We start from the raw sequence: 27,464 nt of genomic DNA, 5'->3' as shown, positions 1-27,464 counted from the left end.
AGCTGAATTTAAATCAAGTCTGGCAGTAACAGGGAACACCTTTCACAGAGAAGCTAAATTGTATTCTTGACTTTCAAATAAAAAGCACACAGAGCAGTAATAAAAGCCATGCTCAAATGTAATGATAAATACTTCTAAAAATTCCCTATCACCTCTGAAAGTTAATTTTAGAAAAGCAAAACATAAAAATCACAGAGATTAGCATATTAATGGTTCCCAATCTGTATTTACAAATCTCATAAATCTGTTAATGGGTAATATTAAGTAGGTAAGTGATGTTAATATAATGTGAAAAATATTAAATGCTAAAATTTGCAGTCTAAATCTGGGAGTGTGCATGCAATACATTAAAGGGGACAAAATTGTGAATTTCATGGATTAAAGCATTAAGAATTTGCAGTGTGACTGCCAGGAACAAGAAAAATGAGAAGTCTCACACATACAAAGCAATCAGTGTCTTTAGGTCCAGAACAGCCTCCAGCGCATTCCCGGTGGCAGCAGTCACTGACGTAGGGCCCATAGCACCGTCCATCACACTGCTCTGCACACACTGTCTTCGTTACTAGGAGGAGGCAGGAAAAATTATCATGTCAGAACTAAGGAGAGAGCTCTTCAACTGCACACTGAGGAGAACAACAAACCAAACAGCATAATGAAAAACCCCTCAAGTTTTAAGGTAATTGCTTCAATAGCACTGGCCACTCATATCCTCCAGAATACCTTCACAACACCCTCTCTTTAGGAACATGTACATTGCTCAAGGACTGTGGAGGAAGAATTTTTAAAGTGTTTGCTCTTACCCTTGGAAATTCAGGTGGAATATTATTTTCAAATTATTAGTTTTTGTAAACAGCTGATGGAAGGATATAAAAACAACCCCCACAAAATAACACGAGAGCCCATCAGTTCCATTTGTGTTTTCCCCCATGAAGAACAGCAGCACTGAGTAAATGAATGAAATTCAGAGCGAGGCCAGCAATCTCAGAGCCAAATGTTGTTTCTTGATGGCAACCAATTTGACAAATAGGCAATGAGATAACAGAACAGAATACAACCTGCAGATTGGAACATATCTGGAAACACCACTTACCTTTTCTAAATAACACAATCCAGCCTTCATTCACAGGGAAACAACTATATTCTACCAACTGCAAAGCACAGTGATTTAAGCGCTACCACACTACTGTACCTCACGGCTTAGTCTCGTACAAAGAATGGTCAAAAAGTGGAGCATCTTCCTCCCCTCACTTGGCTATAGCCTCTATCTTTAGTTTACGGAAAAAGAAATTAATATTATCCTCAGGACTATACCAACCACTGCCTACAGAATGCCAGGAAGCTGTGCTGTCAGCTGTCTTTTGATAAAAGCAGGGATGTTACACTTCTGTAATTAACCTTTACCATTTATTTTGTTAAAAGCATTTAATTACTTTTCTATGGAAAACACTTTTCAAGAAGCCAGAGAACGCTAGATTCCATCCAACTTTCTGCTCGATTCTACTATTTAATGTATTGGTAACTCCTTTATAAGTACTTTCCAATCCAAATTCCCTCCCCTACTTGCTGGAAATACTTCAGGTAATGCCAAAGCTTCTTGATATACACAATATTTATTTAGGACATAAAAACATAAACAACCAAAGAGAAGTCATTATTTAGAATCTACAGAATAAAGCGATGCACTTTTAGAGTAATTCCATCTTGCTGATATCAGAGGCAAACCCCCAGACAGAAAACACTTTTGTGCCTTATGCAATCTAATTTAAGAAATAAGGGAAATTTCTGTAAATGCACTTGCTGTCAACACTGCTAGAGAAACAGGATTTGTTTATTTAAGTAACAGTACTGATAAATATCAGGACAGAGATATAAAACAGTGGCATACGTTAAGCAAAACACACATGTCGCAGTATGCCACCACCACACCATTAGCTGATAGGGACAGAGTCTCATCTCATGAAAACGAATGAAGACCTCATTTAGTCAGTGACTGCATTGTTTTCTGCCAGTTCAGAAATTGGTCCATAGTGCCTTGATTTGCACTGAACCGGGCACTATCTACTTTGACCTCAAAGGGAGGCAAGGCCCAGATTTATCCTGACTTGACGGAGGACCCTATTTGCCAGAGGCTCCCCCTCTACCATCTGTGATTGTGATCACAACATCAGTGGAGAGACACAGAAGCAGAGGACGTTCATTTCATCCTGTCCCATGACCCAAGTCCTCTGTGTTTACCTGTGTCACTCCTCAAACAAGGAGCTGGCCCTTGAGCCAAGGGGGCACCATCCAAATGCTCTGCCTCCCTTTTACGCAGCGACCATTCATGACTGTGCTTACCTCACTTTTTAAAATGACCTCTCCTCTGCCACCACTTTCTGCCCCTCTGGCTGGTGTTACCACTGCCAGCAGCAGGGCAAGCCCCAAGACCATGCACTGAACCACTCCTCGTGTCGGCAGATCGGGGGGCACTAAAATGGCTGCCCCTCCCCACCGAGCATGCTCAGTGCCCCTTCTAGAAGGTTCCACAGGCAGAGGGCGCAGTGTCCGGGTTCCCTTCACCAGCATCACCCCACCTATTGCAGCCTAAAAAGTTACAGCACACCAGCAGCATATTTCTTTTTTTTTTTTTCTTTCTTTCTTTTTTCTTTAGAAGCAGAAAGCCAAGGAGCCAAATTTCAGGCAGATACAATCAATGCTATTACAACAGGAAAAGAGAAGAAGACATGATAGCACGCCATGGTTGCTCACTGGCAGGATGCTGTTAAAAAGCGTTCTTCACTGTTGCTCCACAGCAATTTTTTTGCTTAAACCTGGGGAGTTTTGGTGTAAAGCACCTCTGTGTAGACAATTAGTACAAGCCACCTTATTAGCTCAGTTATAATTTATTTACCTCAGTGCCAGCTGCTGTAGGGAGCAGGTCAAGATGTCCACCATGACTATATAACCATTGGTTCCCCGTGGAGGAGGTCTCCTGGCAGACTTTTAAAAGGGCAAAGAGGCCAAGGCCCAGCAGCACGTCCCATACCATCGGCTGCAAAAGGTACTGGGAATCCTCCGCTGCTGCCTGCCCAAAAACAAGCCCTGAGGAGGTGAATCCCTCACCTCAAGGGGAGAAGGGACCTGCCTCTCCTGTGCCTGGTGTCCGTGACCACAAATCCCACTGACGACCCGCTGGTATATTTAGAAAAGGCATGGTCTTCTTGTCAAGTCACGATTTACTACTTTTAGGAAGCCAAGATCTGTATTTGCAGGATTACAGACTTCTTTCAAGCTGAGCTGCAGATAATAGCGCTTCCCTAGGCTGCGTAGCTTAAACAGCAGTGGGGAACAAGCTCTAACAACAGCAATGGATTTAAGCAATTTACTGACATCTTTTCAGCAGTTTTCACGCTATTAGGCTAGGACAAAATGATCTAGATTATTCACCCTCCTCTAGAGCCCCACTGTAAGGCTTGTGCAATGTATAAAGTTACAGCTATTGTCTTTTTTTTTTTTTTTAAATTCCCTAACTGTTTAAGAGACTACAACAATTTATTCCAGAGTATGTTTCCTTTTTAAAAAAAGCAAGAGCACCCCCTGCACTAGGGCTGACCTGGAGGCATATGGCCCCCTTTTCAGCACAATACTCAAACAGAATGCCTTCAAAAAGCATACTCTTCTTATGATTAGGCACCAGCTTAATGAGGGCCTCTACCATGCCGTTCAGGATAGGGAACATTTTGAGTTTTCCTGAAGACTATGAAGTTATAAAGTGGTTTGCAAAATTTACAATTACAGCAAAGGTTTGTCATTGTTCTTCCCTAATTGTTTATTTTACTGGGAAAGCAAACAACGCCAACAGAAATGCCAACACTTCATTCTAGCAAAAGGCCACAACATACCCTATTTATCTTCTGGTTCATTGCATCCTGTATTTGCATTATAACTGCTATTGATGGTCCAGCTCTGAGGAGGACCTGTCAGATATCTTTAGTGGCACCACACACCAAGACAGAAAAGAGCTCAGTGGGCTCTGAATGTTTTTAAGGACTCTCGTTCAAGACAGTTTGCAATGGAGGGTTTTCCCCAAAGCAAAACACACACAAGGCAATACTATGTATTGTTTGAAGTCCCAAAACAATCTGATTGTTCAGATTCCAAGAAACATAATAGTTCAGCTTCCTGCAATCATTATCATGGGGTAACCCTATAGAAAATGTACATAGCTGCACTGGTTTAAAAAGATAGCAAGCTTTTTCCCCCCAAACTTTCCTCTAAATGCAGTCAATTGATTTTATACCTGTGACTCAAGACATATGCGAAAGAGTGAAATGTAGTGTCGTGGTTTAACCCCAGTCAGCAACTAAGCACCACGCAGCCGCTTCCCCCTTCCCCCTACCAGTGAGGTGAGGAGGAGGAAAGGAAAAAAAAAAGTAAAACTCGTGGGTTGAGATAAGAACAGTTTAATAACTAAAGTAAAATATAATACTAACAATAGTAATAGAAACTGAAAAGTCCTTGGCTTAAGATAAGCGCTACTTAGCAACTAAAACATCAGCGTGTTATCAACATCATTCTCACACTAAATCCAAAACACAGCACTGTACCAGCTACTAAGAAGAGAGTTAACTCTGTCCCAGCCGAAACCAGGACAAAAGCTAAATATTACTCAAAATATCAAACTATATGTTCAGGCTGATCCATGTTGGTGGGTGGCTCCTAGAGGGGACACATGGCTTGGGATGGTGCCTGGAAGAGAGTGGAGACAGATGGTAGGGAACTGGGCAGCAGCTACGAACAGACAGCGTCGACCGAGAGCAACCCTGCTGCAAGCTGAGAGAGAAGAGTGGAGCAATACTGACCTCCTCCTCCTGCTACCTAGTGTGGAGACTGTTCACAGGGGAGCTGGTGGACAGGGGTGATCAGGAGCCCTCACATCGTGTCCTTCTTGCAGTCCAGACACACACGTGAGATCCAGGAGTTCTGGGCTGGGACCTCAGAGGAATATTATGTTCACCCAACATAACTGTGAAGAGACCCTTCACTAATCACAGCTGAGGCCCCAAGTTTCGAATCAGACTTTTGAGGGTCAGCACAACTACCCGCCCTGACGCCTACTGACCCTTTGCGGGATCCCAAGAAATCTGAGGGTTCAACTGCACAGGACTGTCACAGTCGGGGCTGGGACAGCAAAGGACAGTGACAAACACCAAGGTCTTGAAAAAATGGGCCATGCGTTGGGATGGGTTGCTGGGGGAGTGCAGAACACTGACTGTCAATCTCTACTAGTATTTCACTGCAATATAGCAATAAGCTGTGTTGGGGATGGGGTGGAATGGGCACCTCATATATGTGTGCAATTAATCAGTCTCTCTTATTGTTCCCCTCAATCTTTAATTATGTCAGGACACTACAAATCTATGAAGGAAAAAATGGGAAGTAACTGAAATCAATGAAAAAGTCTTATGAACATGCAAAGTTATTAGAGAAATACAAGGAATTTAATTAAAGATGCTGGCTCCAAGCAAAAATGCCAGGTTACCCTGATTGATCTAAGCTGCTGGTTCAGCTCTTTCTGTCTCCCCCACCAGGCTCCTGCTTGCCTTTTGCTGCTCTAATTGGGCACTTACTGCATCGGCACCTTCTTTTTCTCAGCAACATCAGCTGCACAAAGACTATATAAATACAATTATGCTCAGGCCAAACTCCTGTACACATACACAGTCATGGAGCATTTTACATTTGCTGAATGTTTATGTTTCGGGTTTGATTTAAAGGCTATTTGCCTTTTTTGCATTCCCTTAGTTCGGCCTATAATTTAGATTTTTCTCTTCTGTTTCAGTTACATTCCTCTAGGACAAAGGGCATAATCTGTCATTTTAATAAAATAATGTATTCTATTTGTAAAAGTTTCAATTTCTTTTCATACAAAAAGTAAAAAAACCCAACAAACTCTTAACAGATGCCAACAGCAAAAATAGTAACAACCTAACCATAGATTTTCAAATTTGATTAGTAACTTCCAAAAGCATTTGTTCTTGTGGGTTTTTTTAAAGTGGTTTATATTCCATTTAGTGGGTGCCCAGTACTCTTTGAAGAATAGATTCTTTTTTAAAGGATTTCCACATTAGCCTTTCCTGACACTGAAACAAAGAATACCATCTAGCTTTTAAATGTTCGATATTAATATTTACTAATATTTTAATTATAAAAGAAAAATGGATTGTTAACTGCATAAAACAGTACCCTGAAATTACATCTTCTCTACCTCCTAATAGAAAAGCTTATTTAAAATTTCCTATTAATTGTCTTCTTAAATACATAAGTTTTCTTGTCACATTTAGAGACATTAGGACAGAGTTAGATGCAGGTGGTGTTTCAGATAGAGTCAGATGTACTGAGAGACATTGCTGGAAGGCAACATAAGAAGCAGCTAGGTAGATGATATTCATGCAAAAAACAAAAGGATTTTGATTTTTTTCCATATGTAATTTGAAATGAAAGACGTGGATTAAGATCTTCCATTTTTTATCCTTTCCCAGGAAAATAATTTAAATCTTATCTTGGGAGGGGGGCTCATTAGAATTTTTTGCTTCAGTGACTCCATAAAAAAATGAAATTATTAAAAAGCAGACGTGCCTCTGAGTTGTTTCTAGGAACAAAATAGCTTGACACTGGGATGTAGTACTGCTGAAGTGTTTTCCTACACGCGTTTGAAAGACGTGCATCCCCAAGGTGACTAGGTTAAGGTATACGCTATGTTTGTGATACCATTCATCCTGTCTCTGGCTTGTATCTAAGAATAACATTTATGAGCTTGAAAGCCAGGCATGTTTTTTAAAGCCAGAAATGAAGGCAGCAAAAGCATGGCACCACTTGTATTTTTATGTTTTGAGCCTCTACTCGTATTCTTTGCTTCTAACAGTTTGCAGAAAAACACATTTTGAGAAAGTGCAATGAAGAAATGCCCATTGCCAGCCTAATATTCAGTCTTTTCCTTAAATCCTGTTTACCCAAGGTGCAGCAAGGTCAGGGAGGCAAAGAGGAAGATTATGATATAAAATTAACTCCTGTCCCTGACAATCAGAGGCTGCAGAGTGTGCTTGAAGGTAAATGGCTGTAGAGTAGCTATTTCAAATTAGAAATGTGTGATCTGTGTATCTGCCTGGAACTTAGATGGCATATATCTTTCCATAGTTTATTATTTTAAATCCACGGTTGTGCCTTAGCCTGTCCCCACTGTTTGGATTTGAGAGTGCGGTCACTGTGAAGAGAGAGATAGCTGTCACTCCTGGAGTAAACCTACCATGCAGCTCTGCTAAGCTTCTGACTTCACAACTGCAGATAAGTTTTGCTCTCTCTGGTATTACTACATTAATCCACCAAATCAGTTCACTTATCTGAGAGCAGTGCTTTGTAGAGGTTGAGACTGGGGGAGCTGATCCTGCCACATGGACTTCTGCAGCCACGCAGAGTCCAGTTGGACTTTCCAACTTTACATAAGGCTGGAGCCTCTGCTTGCTGGAGCCAAGGCCTGAGCCAGGATCATACCATCCTTATATAATATAACTGCCAAGGTTTTAAAGTATTCTTGGATAACCTAACCACATAAGGACTGAAGAAGTCTACTCAAGTTTGGATGAATTACCCAGGTTCTTAGAGAGTTACTAGTTTTAATAGACGAACAGTCCTCTCATTAGGACAGAGAAAGAACCAGCATTAATTAATTCTAACCTAACCATGACATAAAATAATTTGGTCAGCTAGGGTTTAAGTCCCTTTCCATTATCTACTTCAGCACATAACCTTGACATGAGGAGGCTTTCTGAGCCCTGACTTCTTTGGGGCTTTCATAAAGACTACCAGCAACAGAAGGAGACGTACTAGCTCGATTCACATAAAGAAGAATCTGCTTAGCATCACTGTACCTCGTTCGTTACACAGTTATTCCTCCAACCTGTCCTGAAGCATTTTTAATCACACCTGCAGATAAAGCTCAATATAAAACAGTCATATAAGAACATGTTAACTTTAGTGGAGCTGTAACTGTCATCAGCTTTGCCAGCAACATCAGCTGATGCTCCTGAATGAAAAGCAGCGCCCAGCAGGGTGGCAGAGCCTCTGCAGGCGTGCAGCTCCATCGCCTGTGTCCCTCACTTTGCCACGGACAGGAGGTCAGCTTGGATTTCCCGCTCGTGCTCACTCGTAAAGCGTTCATGTCAAGCTGTCTGCCGTTTCTAATTTCCTCTTATCTCTTGCTCCAAGTAGTCCAAAAAAAAAAAAAAAAAAAAGGCATAGTTGCACTGTTCCTAATATTTCCATCAAAAAAGGCAGATGACATTGGGCTATCATCAGTTGAGAGTGTTAGTTGGTGTGCTCGCTTGATGGCGGTTAATTTGTCACAGTCCCTTTCTCCTATCTACAACTCAGCCAAGGAAACAAGCACAAGCTAGAGCAGTGCTCTCTGGGGGAGATATCAGCAACCATTTCATTTCCTAGGAAGAGTGACTCCAGTACACGCAACCAATTTCCACCCTCCTAAATGTCAAAGAAAGGAAATGTAAAGGATAGCTCTATTCCCGTAAGAGGGGGGGAAAGAAAAAACTTGTAGGAAAAGACAGCTCTCAATTTTCTCCTCTTTTATATTTGCTAATATTGTGACTGCACTTCTAGCTCTTTAGTGCCTATCTGAACGAGCTGAAAGCACACAAGGAAGAAACTCTCTCAATATAGTTCTTTTTTATTAATTTTAATGCTCTCTAAATTCAAGAGGACCGACAGACATTGTGAACAACCCTTCACTTACTACTTCCTTCACAAAAAAACTATTATTCTCTCTTTTAGTACAACTCAAATATATTCTGAAGTTATTACAAAGAGAACAATTCTACAAGATAACTAATATTCCCAGGCTCCCACTGAAATTAACAAAGTATTTTGGCATTAGGAACTTTGCAGTGTCAGGCTGTCATCAAAGATCTCCAAATCTGCCTTGTAGTTTTTTCTATTCCTGCAGTATTCGTTTCAGTGTATTCCAAAATAACGATCAGTATTCTCAGGAGCCGTGCTCCATGTTGCCGTCAAGAAGTGAAAAGAAAATTCAAGATAGCTTAAGCATTTTTAGAAAGCACAAGGGAGGAAAGAAAAACATAAATTCACATGAGTGGGAAAAAAGCAGATCATCTGTTGGTAAAAACATACGGAAAAAAATTTCAAATATTTTCGAATTATACTACAACCAGAATTTATAGTATCCCTTCACAATTAAAAAAGGTAGGATCCCTGTTACATCATTTTTTCAGTCCTTTTTTTCTAAGAGTCTTGCATACTTACAGGTCTGGCAGTGATTCTCTGTGGGTCCCCAGCATCGGCCTGTGCAGGACTTGTGGCATCGACCACCTGCAGGACAGACAGAGAGAGAGAGCGATGAGAAATGTGGCTTCCTTTCATTTCTTCAACATCCAGCAGCTGCTGAAGAGGAGGGTCCACCTTGTCTTTGGAGGGTTTCTATGCTTTACCAAGGTTGAAACAGTGCCTGTAAAAAAGGCCCAGATAAATAGCCAGAATTGGTGTCAAACATGGGTAAATAGCCAAATTTCATATAAGTGCTTTATACCCTAAATACCTCTCTGCTATTGTCGTGGTTTAACCCCAGCCAGCAACTAAGCACCATGCAGCCGCTCGCTCACTCCCGCCACCCAGTGGGATGGGGAAGAGAATCGGAAAAAAAAGTAAAACTCGTGGGTTGAGATAAAGACAGTTTAATAGGACAGAAAGAAAGAAAAAAATAATGCGGATTATAATAATAATAATGACAATAATAATAAGAATAAAATGACAATAATAATACTAAAAGTATTAGAATATACAAAACAAGTGATGTACAATGCAGTTGCTCACCACTCGCCGACCGATGCCCAGTTAGTTCCCGAGCCGCGATCCGCCCCTCCCGGCCAACTCCCCCAGTTTATATACTGGGCATGATGTCATATGGTATGGGATATCCCTTTGGCCAGTTTAGGTCAGCTGTCCTGGCTGTGTCCCCTCCCAGCTTCTTGTGCCCCCTCCAGCCTTCTTGCTGGCTGGGTACGAGAAGTTCAAAAATCCTTGACTTAGTATCAACACTACTTAGCAACAACTAAAAACATCAGTGTGTTATCAACATTATTTTCCTACTAAATCCAAAACACAGCACTATGCCAGCTACTAGGAAGAAAATTAACTCTATCCCAGCCAAAACCAGGACAGCTACATATAATGACTGGGACATTTTAAAACAAAAAAGGACGAACAAGTCTGGAGGACTGAGGAACAATTTCATCACCCAGTGCTATTACTATTGCTCTCTACATCCTATGTAAGACCCACTCATTCCTCCACAGGAGAAGAGATGGCTGGGCTAGAGAGGATATCTATCTATCTATCTCATGTTCAATTTCATTGGAACAATGGGGTGATACACTCAATGGCTTTGATTAAAAGCCAGCCCTCTCCCCCAAAGGCTTGCATAGTCTTCATGTCCAATATCATGGTAAAGGAAATGTGCCCTGTGCAACCACTTAACCCCAGCGACAGCTAAGCTCACAGGACCTTTCCTTTTCTGGCTGCTGATTCTCTAGTTGCCTGCGGTTGTGCTTCTGAAGGAACCTCATGTTCCTTCAGAACCTAGAGGTGATGCTCTACATCATCCTTCCACATGCTGACAGGTTTAGTCCCTCGAGAAAAGAAACTGTAGGTGCTTTCATTGTAAAATACAGATGGAGTAGGAAGAGTTAGCAATGGTAGCTTTTATAAACTACCTAGTAATTCATGACTGAAACCCACTTAGACTGAAGAGGGGGTTGAGTTCACATCTTCCATTTCATGGCTAAATGCTGACCACTGTGCAAGGAAATGGAAAGCAGGCAGAAGAACTGGCACATTCTTCTCTGGCTGCATCTTACGTTATTTGAGCAAACACTCGGACAGTCCCACGCCAGTCCTGACTGTGAGCAAATGGAGACGTCATTCTGCAGCTCCCACCCAGACGTGGCCAGACCTCAGTCACTCTCCTGCTCTTAGTGCCTCTCCCTCCTGAATGCCGAATGCTCCCAGAGTATGCACGGAGAGCCTGCCTTACTGCACCCGGAGCCCCAGCTGCTAAAACCCAGGTGTGGCAGTGCCTGAGGCATAGGCAGCCAAGCCCTTTACACCCAGCCAGACCTGAAGTGATGAACTGAGAAACCCAACGTAAGCATTGCTGAAGACTATGCACAGTCCTTATCGCTGCTCTTTTGACCACAGGAACCTAACCTCACCTTTGATTAAACTTTTATTCATCACTGAATACTGCTGAGATTCTATTAAGCGAATTCCCCCTTTGAACCTGATCCAGAAGTTTACCTTTCAATCTTGTATTAACAGCAGCTGCTGTTAACACTGCTCCATTACACTAAATCAAATACTTCCCACACGCCCTGATGGGAGATAAGTGTTGGAGAAAGTGCAAAATGTCTCTCAGCTAAGGTTGGATGACTCCAAAAGAAAATACTGCTCCTCTGTGAGCAGTGTGCTTATACCTATGAGACATTATACAGCTGAGCAAGCCCACTGTGGTAGTTGTGTAAAGTCGGACTTTCTGTCATGACTTTTTCAAAGCTAGCATTCTTTCCTCAGCACTCGCGCAGCATTGATGGCACTATTGATGATGTTGTACGGTAATTACCACACTGTATGCCAACTACCTTGTTAAAACTATCAGCTCCTTGATGCATTCATGTTCATTTAAAGCAATTATACTTGGGAAGCGTTGTTGCTGACATCACCAGTACATAATTTGCTGTCACATTCTACCATCTGTTTATTTAGATCACAAATGTACTATAACGACATAATGCAAACTCATTCTGGCTGACAGGGAGGGAACTCCATCTGGCATGAATAATGCAACTTTAATCAGTAATAACGATTATTATGATTATTAAGAGACTACTGGAACCCTGTGCAGAAAGCAAATACATCCATATTGATTTATAAGAATGGAAGTTTAAAAAGAAGGTGAGGTAAAGAGCAAATTAAAGGAAGAATTTTAAAAGAGGAGGCTCGGTAAGGTACAGTTTGGTGCTCGCTCAACTGAATAAAAATGATCCCCAGGAAGTGGGTTTTATAAACTGGCTATCCCTGACCAACAGAAGAAATGGGAAGGAGAAAGGGTATGGCTCTGGATGCACGTTCAGATAACCTTTCCACCACTTGCTTTGCTTGGTCCTCACCTGAGCCAGAGCATCCCTGCTGGGGGCAGCTCGGGAGGAACCGCAACCCATGGACAACAGAGCCTCCTCTTGCAAGACTCTATTTTATGCCCAATCCTTCCTTGCAGTCAAATCTCATGCTTAAGGGGTCTGGAGTTTAGGGAGAAAGCCAGAAGTCTTGCAGCTAGATGTAGTATAAAGCACTGCACAGATCACTTGTAACCACATATTCCTGAGGCAGAATAAAGCAGCAGTTTGGCTGCTTCTTCCTCTTTCTGTCCCTGGATTCTACCCCCTTCCAAAACGTACTGTATGCACTGGGCTTTCCACTGCAATACGTGCAGTGAGATAATGCAGAAGAAACTTCAAGCCTCCCTCTAAGTGATCTCTAACTAGAGAGCCTGCCCACACTTCTGCAAAAGTTACACTTAAATGCATTCAGCCACCTCTATTCCTCCTGGAAATAAAAACGATCCAGCATCTTCAAAAATAATTTAAATTTTTTTTTTTTAACTTGCATGCCTGCTTCCTGGTACATGACTTTGTTTGGCAGTGTCAGATGATCATTTGCATTTAAATAGAGATATTTAACAACAAAGCAAGAAAAGGCTGCCGGTTTCCTTTTTTCTCATTGGGAACTCAAAGTGTCTGTTTCATTGTTTTCACTTTTCTCAGCTGCACAGACACAACAAGGAGCGGAGCTTGTAGGCAGCACACCTCTGAATTGCATTGTTACATGTCCTTTTGAAGGTCAAATATACTGAGAATTAAAAACAAAACCCAAAATCCCTCCAAACAGTGTGTCTATATTAGTTTGTTTGTTTAAAAAGAAAAATAACTTTCTTTGCCCTCAGTATGAACTGGTCCAGATTCTGCCCTCACATAACTCAGTATTTCACTTGTTTTTCCCCACTGTAATAAGGACAGATTGCTACCCATTAAAGATCAGCTCTGTAAATCTAACACAAAAATACTCCCATGGAAGTCAACATAAGTAGTCAGGAGCATAAGGAGCATTCATGTGAGGAACAGGTCTCACCATTAGATTTGTATGTCAGGTTTAAACGATAATAAATCTATTGGCCCTAAGACTGATGACATCCTTGAAATAATTATACTACTTCTCACAGATCTTTCTGTATATATTTCTTAGGATTTTTAGATTGTAGTGAGCCAACAGATTTGAGAAAAATACATCAAACAACTTGTGGCATAAAATAAATTATTGCTGTTACTCCTTGTGTCTCTAAAATATTCTAAACCCCTACAACATATAGCAGTAATGGCTAAAAGAAATGACTAATGAAGAAATGGCAAACCATGAAACTGCAGAAGTGTTCTTCCTTTTGTTTTCATGCAGCAGAGAGTAAAGAGGTAGAACTTCTTCCTATGATTTCCTCCACTGGTCCTTGACATCAAAAGATGCTGAGTGTCCTAAAGTCCTGGTGGCAATCGGTGGGACCTAGGAACACTCAGAAGCAGTAAAACAGCCCATCTGTAACAACTCATCATAAATGTTCTTTTTACAATCAAATAGTGATTCAAGAATTAGCTGGAATTTGGCCAAAAAAAAATTTCTGCAGGGCTCTACCTTGTAAGTGCTGCCTTGCCCATTCACTTAGTTCTTGCACATTAGTGAAGGCACATAAGAAAAAAAGGTTTTTCTTCTTTTCTAAGTGGGATAAGGAAGGGAAGAACGTGGAAAAGTCTCCTGCCCCATTACAGATGTGATGCTAGAGTACATTTCTGCTCCTGAATAGTAGCATGGGTTTGCATACACGATGGCATTTTATTCATTAGATTGCAGAGGAGGAGGGAAGGAGTTAAAAGGAGGCTTCCATAATTTTTACAGGGTTTGTTATGAAATCTAAGTTTAGAAAGGGCAAATTCCCACTGGAACATGAGAATTAATTTTGCTTTGGCAAATTCCACGCAGAAAACCAATGGCTCATCTCCTGGGCTCGTCTTCCCTTGGCCAATACTACCGCAACAGTAGTATGATTGTTCTAACTTCCAGGATAGAGTTTTATTTGCGGGAGATGCTACTGCTCTCCCAGCCGGGGAAAGGCACCAGCAGAAAACATTTGCTCACTGGCTTGGGAAAGACCAAGGTTACTTCATCCTTGTGCTTTCCTGAGAATTGAGAAGGGCTTTCCTTTGGCTCCAGACTGACTTTATTATTTCAGGAACAGTAAAACCGCAGAAGATTAAGTTACTGACAAGACAAGAAAAATTAAGTCCTCCTCTTAGCTCTAAGCTCAGTGTAGTACAGAGAAGAAACACTGCTTCTTCCCCATCAGCTATGCCAGCTGCCTCAAGCAGACTTCTCTCAGTAGAAGTAAAGCAGAAATAAGAGAAGAAATGGTCTCACTTTGCACAAAGCTTGCATTTACAGATGTTTTCTATCAGGTTAATAAATCATTAATAAATGTTAGCATACCTGCACCACACTGATACTGAAGTGCGAATAAACACAGTGAAAATAAAGAGGCTTTGATGGTTACAAGCCATGGTTATAAGCAACCTCTTTACTTATCTAACAGTCTAAAATAATTGATTAATTATCAAAACACCTATAAATCATTTATTAGCTTCTGTAAGCTACTTATAAACTCATCCTTCACCTAAAAAATTCACTCCTGCAAAAATGCTACAGATGCCATATAAATGTTTCTAGACATAACTAGCCCTAAAGTCCAAGAAGTTCCAGGTATACTCTGCAGTAACAGTCCCAGTCTCTTCTTTCCATTGCTTAGATGGGACAGAAGGCTTAAATACGCTTGCATGTTGTTTTTCTAGGCAGCTAAAACTCCTTAGTTTTATGTGTGAAGAGATAACAAAATCAAAATATAATTCAAACACCACAGCACAGCATTAACGAGAATTAAAGATACTATTGTTGTGATGGATTGTTCTGCCTTTATCAGGCTGTAATGCTTTCCATGTCCTTGTCTGACTACTCCTATTGTCACACATTCATTCATTCACACTTCTTTGTTAAGTAAAAATAATTTTGCATTTTCTACCAGCCCTGTGCTAGCCTTCAGATCTCTTCTATTGATTTGAAAGTTAATTACCTAACAGAGACTCACACTTTTCAGGTTTTCCTTTCTTTAGGGCAGGAGAGACACATGTTGCAAGAGAAAGTGAAACTTTCTGTAAAAGAAGAAAGCGTCTTATAGAAACATCTAGTGCTTGTTTTCTCTTCCTCTCTGTAGAAGAGTTATGGGATACAGAAATCCAAGGGTCAACTCCTCTACTGCTATCAAACTACGTTGCTTTCACTGATGTCAGATGAGTTCACCTCGTAGTAGATGTATCACCAAATAGTTTTCCAACATGGGATTAGTCCCATAAAATTCAGGCTTTTCTTTAACAAGCTGTACCTGCACTGATATTGTTACTTTTATTGTGGTAAATGGCAGCATTTCAACTGACCTTTCTGTCTCGTATCCGTATTGTTGCTTCTACCCCGAAGCCTCCATGCCCAATAGAGGTACCCTGCACAAATATTAATGGGATCTCTTTACAGTGAAAACTTGCATAGTGTTCATCAGTGATGAATAGTTACACTGTGGAAAAGCACAGCACCTTTTGTGGATGCTACCACCATCCATAAGTCAAAGTTTTCTAGTGCCCACCCCCTAACTGCCAGGTGTGTGCATCCGGCGTATGGGGACCCCTGGGGCTCAATAACAGTGAAAGCAAACTCCCTCTAATGATTGCTTCCAGCAGGGACTTCCAACTCCGCCATTCAATACCTCTATCTTCCCCTCATCTTCCTCAGTAGATAAGAGAGATGCACACAAATGGAGAGGGGCTCAGGCACAGGCAGCTGAAAAGAAACTGGCGTGGGAAATAGGTCTGGGAAATGAAAACAATCCAAGAGATACGCCCTGAAAGACAGGCACGGAAAGAGATACGGAGACAGTGTGAGGGAGAGCGAGGAGAGGGAACAGAGATAAAAGTGAACCAGCACCAAAGAAAACAAAAACTGAATACCAAAGGGGGACGCATTTTCTTGAGTAATGTGGGATGGAGAAAGCCCTCGTGTGCGCACAGGGACCAAGGATCTGTTGAGAACTGCGAAATTACAGAGTATCGCTAGATACGCTGGTGGCAGACAGTTTTGATTTTAAGAGAGATTGGCCACCAGAGGTAAAGGAATAAATGGGAAGTGAAGAAGAGCATGTCAGCAGCACCGAACGCGCTCAGGCCGGTGGATTCATATCTATTGCTGACAGCTCTGAGCTGATAGGAAGCTCACTGTAATGTTACTTCAGCTGCTACAGAAAAATGTCTTCAGGCCACAGTAACGACTACAGAAAGGGACCTGAGGGGGGTAATGAAGACATTGGTTGTTTTTCTCCGCCTGGAACAGACAGCACTGGTAAGGCTGTATGACTCGATGCATTAATTGGGGGTTTAGTCATCCACGCAAAATAAAAACCTTCACATATGACATAGTCTAAAACTTTACACTGATTAAGCAATTAGGAGCTATTAATTATCACTGCTTATAGCTGTTAGCACAGAGCAATGTAAGTGAATTCCCCCCACTGTGGCGGTGAATTAGTTCCAATCAGCATCAAATGCCTTTCCGAACACACACAGGGATCCTGAGCAAATCGGGAGACACAGCCGGAAGGCTAAAAGGATAGGTCAAGTCATACCTGCTGCTTGGCAGGCTCATCAAGAACAACAAGCCCTCAGGAATCTTTCCTTGTAATCATTATTGTTGAAAAAATACATTCCCCCCCAGTAAGCCATAGATAACTGCCCATCCTCGCACACTTGCAGCAGGACCTCTGCTCCTGAACAGCAGAGCAGCTTGGTCCCTGTCTAATGGGGATCTACACTGGGGTCAAAATGAAACCTCCTCCCTCATATGGACCATCCTCAAAGCACACAGATCACAACCACCCTGGACCCCTTCAAAATACAGGGGTAGCTCTTATTTTCCCTTTCCTCTGTGTGGAAGGGGAGGGTGATGTTCCACCATCTGTAGATGTTAACACTCAACTAGGATGTGGGGTTATGCATCCCGCTTTCTCCTTTGCCTACTGCGATGAAGACTCTCGCCTCCCCGGACAGCAACCCAAGAAACAGTCTACAGGCTTCCGGAAGGGGAGAGCACAGAGCAGGCAGCCATCCCTCCCGATGATAGCTCTCCCCATGACACGGGGAGCTCACCGGCCCTGAAGGGAGAGAGCTGGACACAGCACGCAACCATTCTTGGGTTCTTGCCCCACAGTGGTTATGATCACTGGAGAAGGGGTACATCTAAGTATCAGTCCATGCCCTAGGACTATTTCTGTATCTTACCTGATGACTACTTAATACTCAGAATTTCAACAGAAGGAGTAGAAAAGACCCCAACTCAGACCAACCTGGGGCAGTTTCCACTGGGAGGTGGGAGATAGGAAGTACAGATCTGAATGCCTTCAGGCAAGGTAGGAAACTGAACCCTGCTCCCCCACATCCTGGGGAACTCCTAAGCTGCTGATGTATTTCATAAAAGGGGAGAAAAGCCCTTCTTATTGAGGAAAGTTGTGTGTGAGCAGAAGACAGGTCTGTGAGGGGAAAGCAGCAGGCAAGTAGGCACTACAGATTCCCAGCAGACAGAGACCATAAAAAGCCAACATCTTCTATGCCTTTATATTCATTTCAGCACCTCCCTCTGGTTTGCTCCTGGCAGGTACTATTTTAATGGAGCTCCCTCCTCTGCACAGGGGTGTCCAGAAGTGCATGAATTTCATATCTAAGAAGCAGCCATTGTGATGCCTAACACCGTAATACCCACACCCTTCCTTGCCCTAGGATACTGCCCATTAGCTCTCAGCCCAGGTGCTTCTGTTTGTGGTGTTACAACACATTAAATTAAAAAACACAAACAAGCCAAGCAGCAGCAACTCCTACTGAACACAGCAATCAGATGTGCACCCATATCAGTGCCCGTAATAAATCTTAAGCCAGATATCTGTCCTTAGGTGCAGCAGCAGACTTACTGCCCAATGCATAATCTTGGCTGAGAACTGAAGGGTGTGGATACCAGTTTCTTTTTTGGACACAATGTGTAACACTGGGTGAGAAATCTCTGCACTGTTAGAGGAGATTTTCAAAGGAGGTTTGCAACAAACTCAAAGACACACTGAAAAGTAAGTGCCAAAGCTGGGGGTGTTCTTGTGCTTGTTTAATACCAGCTCCTCCACCCCTCAAACAGATCAAGTCAGTCAATACCACATAAGTCAAAATAATGTCCTGTAATAATGTTCCTGTAATGCTGCCAAAGCAGTAATAAAGTTCAAACAGAGGGGCATATAGTTTTCATTTTTTAAACTAAGTAATAACCTCAAAGAAAGGAAATGAGAAGTTGAAATCGAAGTGGCTTTTAAAATTCATTTTACTTTTTCTTGGTGCCATGTAATATTCCTAGAGTCTGGCTGGGTGCAGTTAGGTGTGCTAATGTTTTAACCAACTTGTGACTCAATTAGATGGAAATACTAGAAAGGAACTCCCCATTCCCATGAAATCTGGAGTCCAGTTTTAGACAAACTTTGGATAAGTATCATAATAAGCTTATGAAGTGTAACTGCTTATTCAAAATGTATCTCTAGCTATTCAAAACAAAACTGATCATTACAAAACAATACTTGGATAACAGAAGCTCTTTCTCTGTTGGAAAACAATGCTTGGGCATATACTTATATTTAGATTCAGTGTTTGCTATACACAAATATTCAATGAAAATAATCATACAAACAAATTTCAGACTGCAATTTCATGGATAATCTTCAGCTATCAGAGATCTGCACAGAGGCGATGCTGTGGACATTCTGTGACTATCATGTACGCATAATACGATGAATTCTGTATGCAGTTGTTTTCATATGTAGCAATTTGTATAAAACCACTTGAAAACCCTGGATTAAGTATCTTACTCTGCAAATATTCCCAACATTTCCCTTATGCTAGAACACTTCACTGATGATGGCTTTTATGAGTTTTTGAAAGTAAATTACAAGTTCCTACAAGAGGACCAGAAAGATTTTGAGATGTGAAAGCTCCTTTGAATACTAGTCCAAGGAGTTACGAACGCGGAGATCCTACACACAGGGACAGAAAGCATGAGGGACTACAGGAGCATAAAATACACTCTTCTTTTTTGCTTTGCTACTTCCTACACCTTGTCTGTTGCTTAGCAGACAGAAACTTCCCTTCTGGTCACTCAGCTTCATTTGAAGCCACAGCACTGTCCTCTTCCCTGCAGGAGGTGTGAAGGGATCAGAGAGAAGCCCCCAAAACAGCCCTGAGTTTGAGCAAACCAGTGGCCAGAGCTCATTAGCCAGGCTGTCCACAAAAGCAGGACAGGAACTTTAGTGACAGTTCTGAGAATTTCTGCCAAAACAGGCATATGTAATAAAATCCTTAAAAAAATGCAGATATGATAGCAATAAAGGCTTGGGGTGGTTTTGTGTTTTATGCAAGCAACAGAACAGTCTGTCGGGAGAAGCCCATCACGATGCCGCCTGGCTAGTCCCAACATTGCACCCGCCGAGTGATACACCTACCCTTGTGCCCTGCGCAGCAGCACCGACCAAGCCCACTCTGAGCTCGTGGCTGGGATGTGCATCTTGCAGATTTAACAACAGACAACTTCAAAAGGGTGGGAGGCACACAGCAGCTTCAAGAATCAGCAGATACAATTAAGCAGCTGATTTTATAGTCTTTCTTTTCTTCCTCTTTCCCTAAGCAGCTGTTCAAAGGCAGCTAGCTAGAGCAGCTGGAGCTTGCTGTGAAAGACCAATTCCACCCACTCACTACAAATCTGCCAATTACCATTCAATTAGACTTTTTTAAATATTCAGAGTATTTGGGGTTTATTTCCTACTTTCAAGAAACACTGGTGTTTGTGATAAAGCAAGCTGCTTATAATGGAAAGGGATGCTTTCATTTAAACTGAAAGTCTCTCCCTTGTGCAATATACTGCTTAAACGCCAATCTGCTTATAAACAGGTGGTACACAGTAATACATTATACACACACAGGTTGCCATTAAAAGATAAGCATTTACCAACAGTTGCCACACACTACTATGTGGAGCACTACTTAAATTCTATAGCTACAGAATTAGTGCCACTTTATAATATTTTTATACATCAGCATGGTAACCTGTGCCACTTGGTGGGTAACTTTCACCCTGTAGCTACTGTAAGAAGGAAGGAAGATACTCAGGAAAACAGGTCGGCACTTTGGCAGGGAGGGGGTTGGTTTTAGGGTTGGGTATTTTTTGTTTATCTTTTTGAAAAATACATTTTTCACCATACAGAGATGCCCATGTTAGAGGTTCTTCAGAAACTGTTAATGCTGGCTTTCTCAGTGCCCTCCTTTCTGTGTCCATGACTCCTAAGGATCCCCAGCTTTGTAGCAGTTCCCTTGCTAGATCCCTGGATTAGGCTCTGGTAGCCTAAGGAGTTCTGTCCCTCACGGCATTATTTATTCATATGAGCTAGGTATACTTGTGTTTGTTACTTACTTTTTATTCGGTGAACTCAATTGTTAGAAGCATTGTATTTCCATTAAATGCCACATCTGCCTGCCTTTCAAATCTGTTTCAAGGGCATTCGCCAATTGACAAATCCCTTCTGAAAATGCTGGCTGAAGGTATTTATTAGGAAACTAAACCGATTCCCTTTATTCAAAACACACCGTTGTGGGTTGAAGAAAAACATTACAGGCAACTTCAAGCAGTTCAGCTTGCCATATTAATGCAAAACAAGTTCATTATATCACTAGATTTCCTGTATTCCTCCATCTTCAGTTACATATGCTTGGTAAAAACTATTCTTTAAAATCAATTGCTTCTGTTACTAGATTTGTCTTTCAATTCCAGGTAAATAAATAAATTCTGTCCTGACTAGAGATTCCTTAATGGTACGAAAAGCAGCCTCCACGTATGCTGAAGAAAAGGCAGTTGTGGGACTTTCTGGCTGTCTATATTCAGCTCTGATATAAATTTTCTTTCCAACTGAGATATTGTGCTGGTTTTGGCTGGGGTAGAGTTAATTTTCTTCACAGTAGCTAGTATGGGGCTATGTTTTGGATTTGTCCTGAAAACAGTGTTGATAATGCAGAGATGTTTTCGTTATTGCTGAGCAGTGCTTACACAGAGCCAAGGCCTTTGCTGCTCCTCACCCCACCCCACCAGCGAGGAGGCTGCGGGTGCACAAGAAGCTGGGAGGGGACACAGCCGGGACAGCTGACCCCAACCGACCAAAAGGATATTCCAGACCGTATGACGTCATGCCCAGCATATAAAGCTGGGGGAAGAAGAAGGAAGGGGGGGACGTTCGGAGTGATGGCATTTGCCTTCCCAAGCAACTGTTACATGTGATGGAGCCCTGCTTTCCTGGAGATGGCTGAACACCTGCCTGCCGATGGGAAGTGGTGAATGAACTCCTTGTTTTGCTTTGCTTGTGCGCGTGGCTTTTGCTTTACCTATTAAACTGTCTTTATCTCAACCCACGAGTTTTCTCACTTTTACTCTTCCAATTCTCTCCCCCATCCCACCGGGGGGGAGTGAGCGAGCGGCTGTGTGGGACTTAGTTGCCAGCTGGGGTTAAACCACGACAGATATCCATGAAACTGTAACTACTTCTAAAACACAATGCTGCAAGCCCTTGAAGCGTGTTCCACACAGAAGGAGCTTTCACAAAATGGTTTAGTTATTTGTGGCTTTTTATCGAAAAGAACAGCTTTTCCTCCTGGCTTTGCCACAGTGACACTGGCGGCAGGGAACATATTCTGTACCGAGACCGCCTGTCTGTGGAGGCCCCGTTTGCTGATCTCCAAACATACATTTAAAATGTTAATTGAACTTCAAGTAATAACCTCAATGAAAGGTTATAATTTAACAAACTCTGCAATAACAAATGTCTTCAGGGTATACTTTCTGGAATGCCATTTTCTCCGTAGGTAGTTTCCGATTTAGGTGTACACCAGAAATGATACACTAGCTATTCTGAAAGTTGGCTTTAAGTGTGAATTAGTCGCTTCCCTCTCTTCTTTTCGCCAGCATACATAAATATACTGCTCTTACTCTGGCCTTCTGTAGAGCAAAATCCTTGTGCTTTGAAAAAGCACGAATTATCTTGCAGAAGTAACTGGACGAAACGTGGTTATCTCACCTGGGTCTTGGTACTGAGGGCTCGGGGTTCGATTTACACGTATTCATTATTTACACATAATTGTCTCCTGTTACAGGAGCTTCCACTGGTCTAAAGGAAACCTTTCCTTGTACTTAATCTACACTGCATTCAGCTCTCCTGAATCTTTACTAACTGATGGCATTTTTACACCCGAGGGAAAGGACTCCTTCCTCCCTCCCACTCTGATCCAAGACTCCCCACTTCACCAGTGTGGCTTCCCAATGGTAGCAGGACTGGTCCTGCGTGAGAGTGTTTTGGATGGTCCAGTTGGAAACACTGGTGTGCATGTGTGTAGCATTTTATACAATTTAGCCACAGCGTAACTGAGAACTGGTGGAAGGTTGGGACTTTTGGGAGAGATTGCAAGGATCTGAGGAACCCCTATTTTTCATAACTATCACAGTTACTTCAGAATTAAATACCCAATGGTTTGACCAGAGTATAAATTTCTAGATAAGTCACTACATGTAAAAATGATCCTTTTCTAATATGGCGACTACTGGTACAAAAAATGAGTTACTGTGCTCTGTGAAGAATTACAAGGTCACTACTGAACATTAAATCAATGGGCTGGCTACCCTTCAGACCTCATTCTGTAGCTGCAACAAATGGCCGTACACAAATTCACCTACATCCCTTGCCAGCAACTCCAAACACAGATTGTTAGCACCCAGTGGAGAACAAAGCTTATCACTTATACAAAATTCCATGCAAATATCAACTTATGCTTTTTGTGAAACACACTACAAGAATATACTATGTATGCTGAAAGGGATGTACATGTATCCACATGGCTGATTTTCTCCTATGCCAATTTAAAAAAATGTAAGGAGCTTTTGGCCTTAAACTAGTCTGACATAGAGACACATTTCTACTAAACTAAGTTTCTACCAAATTGTTCCCATTTCTGCAATATTTCAAAGAAGTATCTTTTTAGAAACTGTATTACTCCTTTTGCTAGCATGTGGGAAACCTGCAGTAGAACATGGCCCAGCAAACTCTCAGTTATCAGGGCTGATCAGGTAGCAGGTTAAGCTAAATAAAGCAACTCACAAAGACAGTGTAACAGAGAAAATGAAGGGGGGGGGGGGGGGGGGGGGGGGGGGGGGGGGGGGGGGGGGGAGAAAAACAATATGGAGCCAAGCACTGACTCACATCAACAAAATACGTACTGTATAGAGATAAGTATGTCAAACTGAGCTATAATGCTTCCAAACACACCTGCACCCAGGTAAGGTCAATCACAGCCTGGATTGTCTGCACCAGGAGAACAGAGAGCTGACTTCATAAGCAACTGTGCAGCCGGCTAGTCCATTTTCTGTTCCTTTAATTAAAATGCAAAGCACTGGCTAAATGGTAAACATTTAATTAGATTTGTCTCTATGTTTCAATATTAATAAAACGCATGAAAAATGCATTAAGAGCCAGCTAATTGAGGGCTCTCCAAAAGTAGCTGTAAATAAGCAATTAGAATACAATTGGGGTGTGGCTCCCCAGGGATCGTCGCAGGACTGATGCTTTTTAATATTCGAACCAAAGGTTTAGAAAAAATTACAAAACCCCAAGCAATAAAAAAAAAACAGATGACAGGAAGACTGAAATCTCAGCAAATTACAGTGAAGAGCAGCCAGTATTAGAGAGTGAGCCAGGCTGGCAGGTAAGCTGGAGTCACTTACACCAAATGTCTTTTATATAGCCAAACATAAGATTGCATATTTCCAAATAAAGCATACAGGCTACATTTTCTGGACAACAGGGAGTCTCTAAAATACACAGATGTCAGAACTGCCTGAACACCAGGTTCCTCATGTGACGCTGAAACACAAAGGATACAATTTTTACTTCTACAGGATATTGGTTAAATGAGTAATAAAACGCTATATGCACTTTGGTTGCTGCCTTCTAAAAGCACATTGAAAAATACAGGTATTTTACATTGACGAGCAACTAAAATTATTCTGGGGCTGGAAAGAAATTCCTCGCTGTGAGAGATGTGAGATCCTCTATCAGTTTAGCTTATGAAAAAAGATCAGGAGGTGAGCTGATTACATGGTACATGCCATTTCTGCAGGGAGAAAATGCTGGCTATGAGACAGCTCTTTGAGCTAGCTGGAGAAGGTAGCTGAGAACATCTGCAATTTAAAACTGTGTTCAAATTAGAAATGAAGGCAGCTAGTATTTCTTTTAATACTAGGGAAGTAACCAGCTTTTTGAGGGACAGCTGCACTTCTGCAAAGCTTCAGGGGAGACCTTATAAGGTCTTATATGGCTCCGGGGAGACCTTGTAGCAGCCTTCCAGTACCTAAAGGGGGCCTACAAAAAAGCCGGAGAGGGACTTTTTACAAGGGCATATAGTGATGGGACAAGGGGTAATGGCTTTGAACTGAAAGAGGGTAGATTCAGATGAGGTGTAAGGAAGAAGTTCTTCACTGTGAGGGTGGTGAGGCACTGGAACGGGTTGCCCAGAGAGGTGGTGGATGCCCCCTCCCTGGAAGTGTTCAAGGCCAGGTTGGATGGGGCTTTGAGCAACCTGGTCTAGTGGAAGGTGTCCCTGCCCATGGCAGGGGGGTTGGAACTAGGTGATCTTTAAGGTCCCTTCCAACCCAAACCATTCTATGATTCAAACCAGTGCCAGGAGAGCGTACAGAGGACCGAAGCCCCATGCTCACCCATCCAGTGGTTGTGGGAGCTCCAGCCACACTGGGGCTGGGGATGCTTCTGAAACTCAAAGCCTGGTTGGAAGATGTGCTGTGGTTAGGAAAGTTACTGAGCTCAATGCCAGGCAAGATGATGATACTTCAGGGCCTCGGCATACAGGAAAATCAGAGCTAATGATGTTTTAAGGCTTCTTTTGCCCTTGAAAAATATGTGAATCAATAGGTAAAAAAGAGGGAAGACATTTTAAAGCAGTGTTTCCCTTAAATACATCATGGGATTTATTGAATCACAGGTACACAGCTGAAGACCAAGCCTTTTCTTCCTATGCATCATGTAACAATGTAGAAGTACTTCTGCACAGCTCAGAAGTTGGGTGTTTTTACATTACTGGGTGCAATTAGATACAAAGCAATGATAGAGGGGTACTATGTCATGTATAGCAAGTAACTGAAGTTGTTCTGCTTGAAAAAATGTCTTGCCAAAAATTCCAGCTTTTTTCACAGCTGACAGGGGCTCAGTCGAAAAGCCAGATCAAGTCAAGGTAAATTTTTCCACAGATCTCACTGCACTTCAGAGTCTGTGCAGAAATTTCAGTTCATGAGAATGGGCTTAATTTTCACAGAGTTCAGTTTTCGCAACTCTGGGCACATGCCAACATGCAGTCCTGCATTTTTCTTGAATAATTTCTGGAAAAGCAGTGTATTTTTTTTTTAAACTTGAAAATGGAAAGTAATTTTTTAATCTTTATTACCCAAACAGTTACCAGCTCCATCATGAACATGCATCCATATAGTTTCAGTATTTTTAAATGCATTATTGATTTATTTGAACCTATGCTATTAGCTATGCCAGTGACCTCAATCCAATAATTCAAACCCTTCAGGCTTTTCTGTGAAACAAAATCTCCAAGTAAAGCTCCACTGAAAATTCTGATTTAATACTACAGTCCTTGTCAAATCCTGCAAAAGAGCTCACCTGGCACAATGGGGGGCTAGTCCAGTTCCTGCTAACACCACCACCAAGGAGAACATCGAGGACACAGATTAAAGCAGCCAGGTTTCCACTGGACTTTCCCTAAAGCTGGTCAGAGAGGAGCTGTCTACCAATCTAGAAGCATTTTAGGCAAGAAGTCTAATCCTTATTTCTTGCTTTATTTCTTGCACCGCTGCTAGGAACTGCACCTCGGGTTTCTAACTCTGAAGGGCAGAGCTCTAGCTCTTCAGTTAAGGGACTAAATCCAACAAGTGGATGTGGTAACAAGGGACTATGCTCTTGCAAAGCCTGGCTTTAGCATGGTTGGCTAATGCTTGAATTCATGGGTTATTTTTGGAAGGAGAGAAAACAGATTTTCAGCACTGCAGAAACAAATTCAGTAACATATACCTAAAGGGAACATTTTGTTCCTTAGACAGTTAAGCACTTTTGAGATTCCCACTGCAAGGTGCCCAGCTTAAAAACCCCAGGCTGATAGCATTGATTTCAGGTAAATGGAAGAGAAGGCTGCTTTCAAATTACAATTAGTTTTAAAAGCTTCAGCTACAAGATACCAGTGTGAGAAGGCTCTGCAAACAGTAAATACTCGTATTATTTCAGCGTACGAGTCAAAATGCCAGGCACAGAGGTATCTGTCCTTGGAGAGCTGAAGTATGCATGGTCCCTGGTACAGCATTTGTTTATTATATTTCAGCAGTACATGCTGAGCTCTGTGCCGGCAGCCACTGGCTGTATTCATCTTAACAGTAAGACCGTGTAATTCAAAGGCCTCTAACACAAGCTTTTCTGCATGCATTTGATCAGAACATGAAGCAATGGGTAGAATGCATTTCAGGCTAAAGAAAAAGAAGAAAGGAGAAGCAGCACTTAGGATTCCTATGTCTGCAGTATTTCTATCGTAGTGGTTAAGATGCCATGGCCTTTTCAACTGGCTTCTTAACACTGACGTGACAATGTAAAGCCTGCGAAGAAGGGAATCAGAAAAGCTTTATTCCCAGAGGTCACTGGCCATATTCTCTTCTGTCTAGCACTGATGTAAATGAAGGGGATTGCCAGAGTTGGCAGATCCAAGGTATGAAACAAGCACAGAGGCAGGGGACTGATTTTATTTCAAAGCATCTTCATTTCACTTTGCCCTTTTGTCTTCCTCCTCTGCTGATTGCCTTGGAACAGCAGGGAGGGTTGCAAGTGAAATTATCCCTTAAGTGGGACCATTATCAGCTCTTCCGTCTGGCTGGGGAAGAGAGCAGCACCAGCAGCTTGCAGTGTCAGCTTCCTCAGGGGGGAAGCGGAACAAGGAGCATGGCTGAGCCCTGAGCGCACACACATGCTGATGCACAGGTGCTCCCAGTATGACAGCGCATTTATATCAACCTGCTGGAGTCCACTCTGGCAT

At 42.1% G+C, this 27,464-nt stretch overlaps 1 protein-coding gene across 6 annotated transcripts in view; it reads right to left on the bottom strand.

Annotated features, from left to right (window-relative positions):
• Positions 1–27,464, bottom strand: part of ERBB4 (erb-b2 receptor tyrosine kinase 4) — a 528,844-nt gene that overhangs the window by 184,563 nt on the left and 316,817 nt on the right. For all 6 annotated transcript variants that reach the window (XM_050899627.1, XM_050899630.1, XM_050899632.1 and 3 more), the window contains exons 5-6: positions 9,313–9,378; positions 444–562 (exon numbers count right to left, since the gene is read on the bottom strand). In XM_050899627.1, the coding sequence (XP_050755584.1) occupies positions 444–562; positions 9,313–9,378 (185 nt within the window). The remainder of the gene's footprint in view (positions 1–443; positions 563–9,312; positions 9,379–27,464) is intronic.

The sequence above is a fragment of the Gymnogyps californianus genome, chromosome 7 (assembly GCF_018139145.2).
Source record: "Gymnogyps californianus isolate 813 chromosome 7, ASM1813914v2, whole genome shotgun sequence".
Classification (NCBI taxonomy): Eukaryota; Metazoa; Chordata; class Aves; order Accipitriformes; family Cathartidae; genus Gymnogyps; species Gymnogyps californianus.
Note: the sequence above shows the minus strand (reverse complement) of the source record. Positions and strands in the feature narration are given on the sequence as shown.